Source organism: Sarcophilus harrisii, chromosome 6 (genome assembly GCF_902635505.1).
Source record: "Sarcophilus harrisii chromosome 6, mSarHar1.11, whole genome shotgun sequence".
NCBI classification, from domain to species: Eukaryota; Metazoa; Chordata; class Mammalia; order Dasyuromorphia; family Dasyuridae; genus Sarcophilus; species Sarcophilus harrisii.
This window is the reverse complement of record NC_045431.1, coordinates 117505258-117518826: the sequence shown is the minus strand read 5'-3', so window position 1 is coordinate 117518826 and position 13569 is coordinate 117505258. Positions and strand designations below refer to the sequence as shown.

Sequence of the window (13569 nt, the reverse complement as noted above, 5' to 3'; positions counted from 1 at the left end):
GATGGCAGGATGACCAACACATGTTAAATATATTAAAGTATAAATTAAATATAAAATAAGTATACATGTCCAAACCGTTATTTTGCTGTACAAAAAGAATCAGACTCTGAAATAATGTACAATTAACTTGTGAAGGAAATAAAAAATGCAGGCAGGCAAAAATATAGGGATTGGGAATTCAATATAATGGTTTTTAATCATCTCCCAGAATTCTTTCACTGGGCGTAGCTGGTTCAGTTCATTACTGCTCCATTGGAACTCATTTAATTCATCTCATTGCTGAGGATGGCCAGGTCCATCAGAATCACTCATCATATAGTATTGTTGTTGAAGTATATAATCTGGCCTTGCTCATTTCATTCAGCATCAGTTCATGTAAATCTCTCCAGGTCTTTATGAAATCATCCCGTTGGTCATTTCTTACAGAACAATAATATTCCATAATATTCATATACCACAATTTATTCAGCTATTCTCCAATTGATGGGCATCCACTCAGTTTCCAGTTTCTGGCCACTACAAAGAGACCTGCCACAAACATTCTTGCACATACAGGTCCTTTCCCTTCTTTATGATCTCTTTGGGATATAAGCCCAGTAGTAACACTGCTGGATCAAAGGGTATGCACAGTTTGATAAGAAAGTTTTCTTCTCTTTGAGATATCTTTGAAAGATGATCCCTTTAAAATTGTGTCACTTCCAGCATTGGTGTTTCTCTATTCCTCAGTTACTCTTCCCGATTCATTTTCTTGAATTCTCCATCAGATGCTAAGATGTTTGAGTCCAATTGGGATTGTTCCACTGTTACCAGTAATTAGAATAGATTATCATAGAAATAATAGCAAATGTAGTGCAATTCATTTCTATTTGTTATCCTACTTTTGGTTTTCATTTTTAACTACTCTTGGAAAGATAGAGCTTAGTTGGACCCCATGCCACATTTCCTACAGGTTTTGGGGATAAATTCACGAAATAGATTGAAATTCTGGTCATCTTACAGTAATATGTGCAAAAGAAAAAGAAAAGAAACACAGAGAAGACCGAAAATCAAAGAATCCAAAAACCATTTGCATTTGACTTTGAAATGCGTTCCACTTTATGAGACATGCATTTGGTATCCACTTAGCAGTGATCCTCTCCTGAAATGTCCTTGTAATGTGTTCTGGGCCTTGTATGTGTTTAGAAAAGTATGGAGTAGTGTTTTAGTTGCCAGGAGTCATTCAGAGAAACAATAATAGATTCTCAGAAAAATAGACTTAACTAGTTATGATTTTAGTATAGTGTTCAAATTGTGGACCAAAATTGATGGCTGTAGTTCTCCTTTACTTTAATTTCCAGGAGAAGAAGATTTTTCAGATCCCTTGGATGCATGCTGCACGACATGGGTGGGATGTTGAGAAAGATGCTCCTCTCTTTAGGAACTGGGCAATTCACACAGGTATGAAAACACCCTTTATTTTCTGGGGTGTGTGACCAGGGGGATGCCATGCTATGTTCCCCGTTATCATTATAAGTTACAAAATATTTTGATTTTGGTCTCATGAAAATATCTGTGAATAATGCATTGCTATAATCCTAGAGAACTCATGGGGCACATGTTTCATCACCCAGAAGGAATGTCATATTTAATTCTTATAAAAGTATCCTTGTAAAGAGACTTCATATAATCTCCAGTGCTGAAGTACCTTGGTCACATTCAACAGTAGTCTGTCAGAAAGGCCATCCATTCTGGCCAGTGATGTTAAATTTAATTTGGGTTTCTGGGGAAAAAAATTATCAGAGATTTCCTACATCTTCTGCACTCCTGATTGGTTACAGTCCCAAGGCAGTCATACGTAGGCAGTTAGGTGGTGTAGTAGATAAAATGGTGGGCTTAAAGTCAGGAAGACTTGAGTTCAAATCCCCCTTTCCCCTGACATTTATTAGCAGTGTGACCCTGGGCAAATCATTTACCTTTTTCATCCTCAGTTTCCTCATATGTAAAATGGAGATGCAATAGTACCTACCTCACAGGGTTGTTGTGAGGATCCAACAAAATTATCTATATGTTGTGTTTTGCAAACCTTAAAACTCTTTATAAATATTAGATATTATTAATTATTTAATTTTTGTTTGTGTTTCTTTCCACCTTGCTACCACATTAGGAAAACATCAACCAGGAGTAGATAAACCAGATCCAAAAACATGGAAAGCAAATTTTCGATGTGCTATGAACTCCTTGCCTGATATTGAAGAAGTGAAGGATAAAAGTATAAAGAAAGGAAACAATGCCTTCAGGGTCTATAGGATGCTGCCCTTATCTGAAAGACCTTCTAAGAAAGGTAGAGAAAGTTCTTTGGGGGATTGGGGATGGTCCCCTTACATCTCTCCCCTCAAGCTCAATATAAACAGTATAGCTTTTCTTTCATAACCTTTCCAAATACAGAACACCTTCATGCTCTTAACTGGCAGATGTAAAATTACCTCTATTTTATCTCCCTGCACACGGATGAAAGAATCTGGTCCTCTGAGAATTGCCAAACCTGTTCAACACAAGGGAAATGTTTGGACTTGCATACTTTTTGGGATTATAATAAAATTATCTTTTGTCATTACAGGAAAGAAAACAAAGACAGATAAAGAAGACAGAGTAAAGCACATTAAGGTAATTTTTGGCTATTAAAAATATAAGAACAATATGAGTCATTTTAATGAATCTGTTTCGTTAATACAAGTAACTGGAATGTCTATAGTGAATTTCCATTTTTGTTTTTTTCTTGTATCATGAAATGTGGTTCATAGCCTGGCTGTAGACCAAAGATGAATCATTTTTATTTCTCTGAGACTTAATTTTCCTCATCTTTAAAATGGGCATGATAATACTTGTATTACTAGTATCACAGGATTGTTGTGAAGGAAAATGCTTTGTAAATCTCAAAGTATTATAAAAATATTTTTAAATAGCTGTAGATCTGAATATGCACATATCTTTTGTTTACTTAAAATCAATAGCAGAATTTTGGATTTATTAACAAACTATTTCAATCATAGATTCACTGTAAGAAAAATTAACACCTCCTTCCTTTGGAATTTTTACCTCCTTTGCCACTCCTGTGTCCTTTTTACCAGCAAGAATGCTTGGAATCGCTATATTCTGACAAACAACCTGCTTCTTTCCATAATGACCAGTATGTCTCTGGATAGAATTCTACAGTATTGAGTGGCCCTGCCAATTAAATAAATAAATCTTTAGGTTAAAAAGAAAATATGGGCTCAAACACTGATTATACAGTGCCTGGCCTTATCAGATATGATGCTTTAATCCCCTCACACTTTCCAGTAGCCAAATACTCCTTAAAGATCTTATGATGAATTTAACATCTAAGAAAGATTGTACCTTTTAGCAATAAATGTGAGTCAGCAGGGGTTATCTAATGTAATTTTAAAATTTTATAGATAATGACACTGAAGGCAAGACACTGAAGACAATTTGCCCCAAATTACTGTCAATTACTGGATGAGCTTAAACTAGACCTCTTAATACTAGTTCGGTGTTTGTTTTAGTTTTTTTTTCCCCTTATGATGCTTAAATTTTTTTTTAAATAAAATCTGTAATTTCATCAGCATAGAATAATACCCAATTAAGAACTGACTTCCTCTCCCAATGAGGATAAGTATCTGCTCTTGTAAGTTACATACAGTCCTTTGGGGGTTACTTGGGGATACAACCACCATGTGTCAAAGCCAGGATTTGAATTCAGATCTTGCTTCAAAGATACCTTTGAATCTGCTGCACTGCCCTGCTTCTCTTAGGAAGCTTTAAAGACCACATGGGTATTATCAAGCAAAAATAACTGGAAAAGGTCCAATTTAATTAATGGGAAAAACTTATTTTAGATGCGAAATTAAAAATGTTAAAAGCCATTTGAGTGTAGCGAAAAATTTATACTAAGTTGCTAAAATTATGTTATCTTTATAATGACAAAAAAACAGATTGGGTAAGAAAGATAAATATTCTGCCTAAGAGAGCTTCTTGAACAAATTTCTTGTGTTACAGATGAAGAAACTGAGGTACAGCAAAGTTAAGCAAGTCAACTAGGGTGAAACAAGTTAAAAAAAGGAGTTGAGTCCTGATTCAAACCAAATATAGGGCTTTTCCTACTGTACCACAAGTTCCCTCTGGAAGGAGGTGAAAATTATATATGTATTCAAGGAAAATTAGAAAGAGAAAGTCTTCTTAGACCATTCTGGTGAAGCTCTGTGTGACAGACTTGACCAAACCCGAGCTGAAGGTCCTCTTATTTTAGGCTCAAATACAACAAAATTCCTTGTGTAATAGAAAATCAAACCCCTCTTCAAAGATTATGCAATGGGATTTGACTTGTACATACTTCTATTCTATTTTTTATAGTCTTCATCCCACAGTTGTCTAAAATTTTATTTTTTTTTTGTCTAAAATTTTAAATGATAACTTATCCTAAATATTGAAACACCTAAGCTGATAAAATATTTAATACTGGGTAATTGTGACATATTATTTTGTAGTGAAGAAGGAGATTGGTATGTATTAAAGTTAAAAAAAAAGTAAAGTAAAAAAAATGTGTTAAAATAAATAATCCTAGCTTCTCCAGAGTAAATTATGAGATTATAATTAGCAGCCACTCAGTAAGTCTGGGCCATGCCTTAGGACTTTTATCCGGTTTGCTAATTACTTACCATTCAAGTCACTCAACACATGTGGTAGCACTTTTCCTTTGTACAGAATATAAGCCTAGTAACTTGTCATTGAGACTGATTGAGGTTTTGGTAGGTCTGTGAAAAGGGGAGACACAGGTTAAGAATAAAAGAAACTTTGGAATTTTTCAGTACAATAATAATTCAACAGTTATGTATCTGAGTACTTGCTGGGCACTTAGCACAGTACTGAGTTTCATCATAGGTAAGAGCACTGGACCTTAGTTCAAATCCAGCCTCAGACACTTATGTTGTGTGACACTGGGCAAGTCACTTAATTTCCCTTGGCTTCAGTTTCTTCATCTGTAAAATATGGATAATAATAGCACAGGATGGATAATAGACATAAAGCAGTTTTCAGTCCTTAAACTTTCTAAATGCTCACTAGTATCATGCAGTAAGGTTTAAGTCATGGTATTGGCCTTGAAAAGAGCTTGCATTTTAGTTGGTGAATCGAGATTAACACAAATGACATGATGGTAAGGAGTGCAAGATAGCTCATAGGAGTTGGTACAATACTACATAAAATACAGGTGCTAAGTAAGGAGAACTTTAAATGTGAACTAAAAGTTGTAAGTATCTTGCAGTTATCATTGAGATTTGGTGAGATTTATGTTCGTGACTTAGCAAGGTAGAAATCTTGTTCAAAAGAACATAATTTAACTTGATAGAAACTTCAGGGCAGTGGCCTGATAGAACATTGTGGTAAAGATGGAAAAAAATGTTAATATTGTGGCACCATACTACCAGGCAGGTGGATCAGTGGTCAAAGATATTGTGAAGGGGTGAGAGAAACTAGATGTGAGAACTTCCTAGTTACCTTCCAATTCTTAGATTCTTTGCTTGAATGAAATAGGAGTCATTGAATGTTTTTGAATAGAGGTTTATTTGTGATCACTTAATCTGATGGTAATATGTAAGAAAGATTGGACGGGACAGATTGAGTTCAGGGAAGTCAGTTGAATCCATCATTTACTCAAAAAGCATTTATTAATTATCTGTTTTGTAACAGACACCATGGTAGGCATTGGGATGACAAATAAAAAGAATAATCAATCTTTTTCTTGAGGAGGTTATGTTCTCACAGATAAATACATAAAAATCTACAAGCATATGCAGAATAAATACAGAGTTTTCAATACAAGGTAGTTATTAGGGAAGAAAAACAAGAGCATCTGAGGAGGATTAGGAGGAAAGGCTTGATGCTTGAGCTGAGTTTTTTTTTTTTTTTTTTTTTTTTTTTTTTTTTTTTTTTGAGTTGAGTCTTGAAGGGAAGATGAGATTCTAGGAGGCAGGGATGAGGAAGGAGTACATTCCAGATAGATAGCTAGTGCAAAGACTTTTAACTGGAGGATGGGGTGTTATGTGTGAGGAGCAGAGATAAAACCAGTTTTCTCAAACCATCATTAGATTGAAAAGATGGCATCTTTGGCTTTAAATATGTTGAGTTTGAGGTGCCATCCAGTTAGAACCAGAAAGGATGCAGGGATGATAAATATCTTATTGCTTGCTTTCTCAAGGGTTGTGGAGGGACTGGAGGAAGGGAGATAATTTGGAATTGAAAAAGTTTTTTTAAGTGAATGTTTAAAGAAAGAAAAAACAAGTAGAGAATTTGGAGTATTTACATGGACATTAGAGTTGAAGCCATGAAAGTAAGTAAAATCTTCAAATTGGAGCTGCTCTCACATCATTCACTTCATTTTATAACAGATATATTGAGTGAGTATTAACATTTGTATTTTATATATGAGAAGACTAAAGCTTAGAACTTAAGTAATTTACCAAAGGTCACAGAGCTAGTAAGTGGAGGAACTGAAGGTATAACTCAGGTCTTTTTGCTCTGTTCTCTTTAGATTTAATTTAATTTACCAACATTTTTTCAGTGTATGCTATCTGCAAAGCACGGTACTAGGCATGGGGGATATAAGGACAAAAATGAGCTATTCTCTTTCCCCTAGGATTGTAGAGTATTTGTATGTATACATGTATGTATACAAATACTACAAAAATCTATAAGATTTGGGTAGAGAATGTGCATGACTATGGTCATTTTCTTCCTATTAGATCACATTGCCTTTCCAGATTTATGACTTTCCTTTTCCTTCCTCTTTCCTTCTTTTCTCTTTCATGTTTCTTCCTTCTTTCTCATTGCTTTAACTGACAGTGCCTGCTTTTAGCCAAAGTGGCCTTATCTCTGTTCTTCACAAACAACATTCTATGATTTTGCACTGCTATTCTCCATGCCTGAAAGATATTTCTTTCCTCATCCCCTGCCTCCCAGAATCCCTTCTTTTCTTCAAGACTCCACTCAGGTTTCACTTTCTGCATAAAATCTTTTCTGATCTCCCCAACTGCTCTTGCTTTGACTCCCAAACTGCTATTTTTGTATTGCATGAATTTGTTTTTATTCTCTTTATATTTATTCTGCATATACATATGTATGTATATGTACTTCTTTTTCTTCACCATTAGAATGTTGTAAGTACCTCAAGAAAAAGGATTTTTCTTTTGATTTTTTTCCTCCACTCTCCCTTTTCTCCCCTCCTTAATGCTTCCCCTCTTGTGTCTTCCCCATTTCTCCTTTCTTTACCTCTTCCCTTCTTACCTCTCCCTTCTCTATCTCTTTTCTCTGCACCTCTCTTGTCCCATTCCATCTCTTCATCTCTTGTTCAATTCTTACATTTAGTTACCTGAAATTAATGAAATATTAAGTCAAAATGATTCAGCATGCAAAGATTCAAGTATTTCATAGAACATATGAAAAATATATTGTATCATCTTGAGGCAGTCTTCTTGGGAGTACACATTGGGGGATAGATTAAACTCCTATTTAACCTTAAGCTCATGAACCAATTGGTCAGAATCTACTTTAACTATTTAATTCATTTTCAACTTTTGCTCATTTCTATCTTGAAAAAAAATAGATATTTGAAAATCAACAACAAATATCTGTCTCATAATACTGTATCCCCCTTAAGGCACTTTCAAAACACAAAATACCATGCTCAGTTATTTTGACAAATGACTGCTCTTTTCAGAATTTGTTCCATGATGCTTTTTCTTATGTGTTACACAGTTACCATAGTGGGAGGGAAACCTTCAAATTTACCTGGGAGCACAATTTTCTAGCCCATACTTCTGAAAACCAAATACCAACTCAGGATGGAGTTTCCCCATCCTGGTGTGTTTAATTAAGCCAAATACTAATAACTTTAAGTAAAAAAAATGACATTTATAAAAGACGTCCTCCTTTTAGGTCCTGTCATGACACTTATTGTGACTCTGAATTTTGAGAGATTAGGTCAGCAGAGCACAAACTTTGGCAGTTCCTTCTTTAGCTAAAACTGTAAGGGCAGACCAGCCAATATATCTCTCACTGAGGACCAGTATAGTTAAGTTTTCAAAAAGACTGACTCATCACCAAAAAATTGACCTACATGTGATGAATTGTTTGATCCAGTAAATAATGGCTGTCTACTGAGGTATTGAGGGAGGTTATAGACAGAAGGCAGAAGGAGCAACCATACAAATGAAATCATGGATTCTTAGATGTATTGACCTAATTTTAGGTATGGTGGTCAAGGGATAGCTCAAGTGGAACATATTAAAATTTAAGTAAGGCATTTTTTATAAGATTTAGTGGTTCTGGGATTTCTAGTCTTGCTTTCCTCCTTCCAAATCTATTTTGAAGAATGATTTGGCCCATGCTATATTTCCCAGACATTTAGAGTGATAGGCCAAATTGATCAAAACATCAGAGATAGCCTTAGAAAACAGCAAATCGCATCTCAGGGAAATAATCCTACATTTGATTTTGTTTCTAGTTTGGGGGGCATAGATAGAGACAGGTCTCTTTACATAGTGTAAACTCTTAAAAAGATGTTGTCACTGACAATGTAAAGTGGTAAAAGGACTATTGGACTTGAGAGGATAAGTCCTGAATTTGAATCTTGATTCTACTTCTACTTAGACAAGTCAGTTTCCAAGTCAATTAACATTTATTAAGTGCCTACTATGTTCCAGGCACTATGGTCAATACTAGGTTTCTTTCCTAGTTTGTTTCCTTATCTGTAAAATGGGAATGATACCCCTTCTATTATCCCTCTCATAAGATTTTTGTGAGAAATGAACCCCTTATCAGAATTTAAAAGTGTTATATGATTATAACTTATTATTAGGGTATAAGAATCAGAAAATGTGAGTCCATATTTATTTAAATTAATGATTCTGGTTAAATAGCTGAGCTTTTCTGAGTGTGTTTCTCCATCTGTAAATCAGTCAGGACCTATCTGGTAGGACTATTATGGGGAGTGGGAGGGAAATATATGTTGTAAGCCTTATTAAACCTCAAGGGGCTACTTAAATGTGGGTGGTTATTCTATTTTAGAGGAAAAAGTGCCTTGAATTCTGAGGAGCATTTCTCAGAATCTTTTTGACTTACGTATTTCTGCTTAGACTGACCATTCTTAACTTTAGAAGCTGATTTTTGCCATGTAAGTGGGTCATAGGCACTAATATAATTTCACAGTTTGAACATAAATGAGGAAAGATGAGAAAGCTAGTCATTCACTGACTTAGACCCATTCTGACTTATGGAAGCAAGGAGTAGCATCAACTAGATTAAAATAATCCTAACATTAAGGAAATCTGGAAGATAGTAAAATTTGAGCTAAGAAAATAGGGTGGGGGAGAGGGTAAGGACATGTTCTCAACTCTTTTTCCCCCCCTTTTCTTCCTAGCAAGAACCAGTTGAGTCGTCTTTTGGGCTTAGTAATGGACTAAGTGAGCTTTCTCCTGAATACGCGGTCCTGACTTCAACTATAAAAAACGAAGTGGATAGCACGATAAACATCATAGGTAAAATGGTTTTGACATTGCATTTTTACACATGTAATATATAAGCCTGGACAGTACATTCTTCCAGCCCCAGACTGGAGGGATCTGACTTAGTAAAAAGGGAAGCTTGAGATAACATAATCTTTTCTTCCTTATACAAATATTCCCATTTCTTTCCACACATCTTCATACGACATAATTTCTTAGTGCTCTTACTGTCCCAGGCCCTGCGTGATGAACATGGTGAACAAAGTATACCATATGTGTGGTCTGAAGAGGGTGAATTAATATCAGTAATGTACAATTATAGAAATCTTCAAGATTTAATAGTAGATTTATGTGAACATGACACATTTTGTATAAGGAACTCCTCCTCTTGTAAGAAGTGAGTTTATTTGGTAGAGGGGGAGTTAAATGATAGAACAGCTACAGGTTAAATCTGTAGAAAAAGCTAAATAAAAATAAATAAAATAAAATAAAATAAAAATGTAACAACTACTTTCCTCTTTAATCTCATACTCACATGCAAGTATAGTTTGATATATTTTGGATTTTTGGATTCTGTAATATTAAATATTTTTTCACAAGTCAAGAATTATCTATTTTTTAAATTGAAAGTTTCAAATATTAAATTCTTGTCCATAAGTCAAGAATTATTATCTATATTTTAAAATTGAAAGTTTCAAGGCTCAGAGAATTTCAGTATTCAAACCTATTTTATTTGCATTTTCCAAGTCACCAGAGGAACTATTCTTAATTGCACTTTGTTTAGAGACCTATTCAATGGTGCCATTTTACTTGAGAATATGCTAAAAAGAAGAATATTCCTGATTTTTCCCTACATCATGTATGTATCATGTACTAAGCAAAGAGTCAAAGCATTTTATTCATTTTGTGGATGAAAAAGTTGAGACACAACTCTTAGATTGTGATAGTTAACCTGGGCTGGTAGGTCATGGAAGACTTTCAAAGTAGAATTCTAATTTCCTTGTTCACCAGTTCCAAATTTCCAAATTTATTGGATACCAAAATGAGATTCTGTAAATTATATGGTAATGAGGAAATCAGTTCTTCTGATTTCTTTTAAAGGCATCCCACAAAGAAACATCCTGGGCTATCTCTATGGGACAATTTAGGATTACAGATTTATATGTCTAGAGCTGGAGGAAACCTCAACAGCTGTCTAGTCTAAGGCATATGGTGGTGTAGTAAAGCACTCAGTCCAGAGGCAAGAAGACCTGAGTTTAAAGATGGCCTCAGGTACTTGCTGGCTATGTGATCTAGACAAGTCATTTTGTTTTACTTTTATTTTATTTTATTATCTGTACAGTAAAGATTATTGTGAGGATCAAATGAGAGCATATATATATATATACATACATATTTATTTTTGATTAAAAAAAATAAAGCCCTTATCACAGTGTCTGGCAAGTAGTAGGTATTATATAAATTCTTATTCACTTCTCATGTAGTTTGATTTTTTTCATTTTAACATTTTGCAGATGTATTTTCACTTCTCCTTTTCAGGTGGGTAAATTCCTATAGGAATAGAGAAGTGATGATTGCTATGAGATAATTGAGAGGAATGATAACTCATTTGCATAGCACTTTCTTTATAGCAACCCTTTCCAGTAGATTATACGAGTTGTCATTATCGTCATTTAATAAATGAGGAAACCATTGCTTAGAGAGGCCTCCATTTAAGTGACACAGACAAAATGATACAATCAGTGATGTAGCCCAGATTTAAACCCAGATCTCCTAACTCTGGGATCTATACTTATATCATTACAACACACTGCTTCTTAGTAAATGATCAGAAACACAATTAGGTGGGTAGGACTGGTACCTTTCTTCCTCCATTCTTTTGGAGGGGAAGGTCAGTCCCTCATGCAGTAAATTTTTACTTGATAGATGGTATGTAATTTTCCTTGATTTTCTTTCTTTTTTTTTTTTTTTTTTTAAGGAAATGATTTTTTTTTTTGGCCTTTGTAGATTTTTGACTAAGAGATTCCTTAACAACTGTACATGTAGCAATCTACCTCTTGCCTCCCCCACCTCCTTCTTTCCAGTGTTATCCTTCTGCTACTGAGTTCATGTGGTTTATCCTTACCAGGCCGTCCCTGCACTTTTTACCTTTTTACTTGCCTTTTCACTCCTTTCATTAGACAAACTCTCTTCCATGCCATTAAAGGACTTGGCTCTCATTAGGTTGTTTGGTTTTCCAATTTTATTTCACTTTTATGGAGTGAAATTTTTTATGTTTATCAAGTGAATTCAATATTAGACAAAACCCCTAACCAAAAGAGATACGGTTATAAGTGCATTTGCTTCATTATGTATTAATTCTCCAAAGGGAAATTTTACTATAAAGTTTATTGTTCTGGGAAGGGTCTTTTTGTTTATATCTTTGTATTCCTCTCATCCTGAATAACCCCTTTCACAGAAAATGAATTAATAATTTATAATAATAATTAATAATAAGAATAAGTTTTTCTTGAAAGTGAATGAATGAAGTATTGGTATGAATAGCAGGATTCATATGTAAAGAACAATGAACCCAACCTCTGTGCCAAAGATTTCACTGCAGGAGTCAGTTGTCTGATTGTAAATACCTGCAATACAATAACAAAACAACAATAGCAACAAAGACATTTCAGTGTGAGTTGGGATGTCCTTTGCCCCATCTTTGAGTCATTCAAAGTGATCCAAGATAAAATGTCAGCTCCTTGAAGGAAGGATTTCTCTTGCTTTGTGTGTCTCTCTCTGTCTCTGTCTCTATGTCTATCTCTTTGTTTCTATGTTCCTCTCTCTATCTTTTCCTCTTTTGTCTCTGTCTCTCTCTCTCACTGATACTTCCTGCTTCCTGCCATTTCACTCTTTGTCTCTGTTTCTTTCTATCTCTGCTTCTCACTATCTACCCCTGTCTTTTTCTCTGTCTCTTTTCTTTCTTTTTCTGTCTCCCTTATTCTTACTCCCTTTTCCCCTGTCTTCACTATCTGTGTGTGTCTCTCCCTCTTTGTTTCTGTCCCTCTCCCTCCCTTCCTCCTCCTCCTCCTCTCTCTCTCTCTTTTATTCTGTCCCTCCTAGCACAGTTCCTGACACTGATTTATTTATTCATTCACTCAGATTTAGTAACAGACACACATACACACAATATGTACTATACGCAGACACAATTTTGAGGAACTCAGGTAATGTGACAAAATTAAGAAGAAATAAATGATCATAATATTTTGCATTTTTATAGGGTTTAAAGCATTTTCACAGAATTATCTCTTTTTTATCCTTCACTAATCACCTCTGTCTTAGAGTTAAAATTCTTCCAATTATGTTGAAGAGAATTTTTTAAGTAACTTACTCTTGGAATGCTAGATTTTGGAGTCAGAAGAATTAGGTTCAAATCCCATTGTGCTATTTACTAGATAAATGAGCCTTAGCAACTCATTTAACTCATGTTCTCATATAAAATGATGGGCTGGACTAAAAAGACTTCTGAATTCTCTTCTAGATTCTAAAAGCTTCTTACTAAGCAAATCTGTACAGAAAGGGAACAGCCTTTCTTGGGCAGTAATGAGCTCCTTCTTAACTACACTCAGATAACTCTGAGGTCGCTTTCATCTCTTAGCTATTGTGAGCACTGTCTTAACAGATGTCTGGCATGATTTATTTGTGATGTATTTTTATCCTTGTACCATTCATGGGAGAAAAGACAAGGCCAAATTCACTTTGGATTGTAAACAGATTTTAAAATCTCACTAACTTCTGTGTTATCACACTTATCTGAGGGAGATAGAGAATGTGATATAACTGTGTGTGTTGATTATGCTTCCTTATTCTCCAAACCAGGGTCAAATATACTTTCTTAATCTTCTATGTCCAAGCAACCAAGGAGAAGGGATTGCCTCTGAGTATCGAGAACAAATTTTCAATTTATTTATTTTTTTTGTGAAGTGTAACAATTACAGAGAAAACTTGTTCACAACGAAGCCTAGAAAAAATGTTTGTTTTTTGAAACAAC

The 13569-nt window shown here is 34.7% G+C and overlaps 1 protein-coding gene across 2 annotated transcripts in view; it reads left to right on the top strand.

The window, feature by feature from the left end:
• The window catches only part of IRF2 (interferon regulatory factor 2), a 120516-nt gene that overhangs the window by 76061 nt on the left and 30886 nt on the right, over nucleotides 1-13569 (top strand). For both annotated transcript variants that reach the window (XM_012552092.3, XM_003773033.4), the window contains exons 3-6: nucleotides 1338-1437; nucleotides 2144-2320; nucleotides 2597-2643; nucleotides 9452-9569. In XM_012552092.3, coding sequence (XP_012407546.1) covers nucleotides 1338-1437; nucleotides 2144-2320; nucleotides 2597-2643; nucleotides 9452-9569 — 442 coding nt within the window. The remainder of the gene's footprint in view (nucleotides 1-1337; nucleotides 1438-2143; nucleotides 2321-2596; nucleotides 2644-9451; nucleotides 9570-13569) is intronic.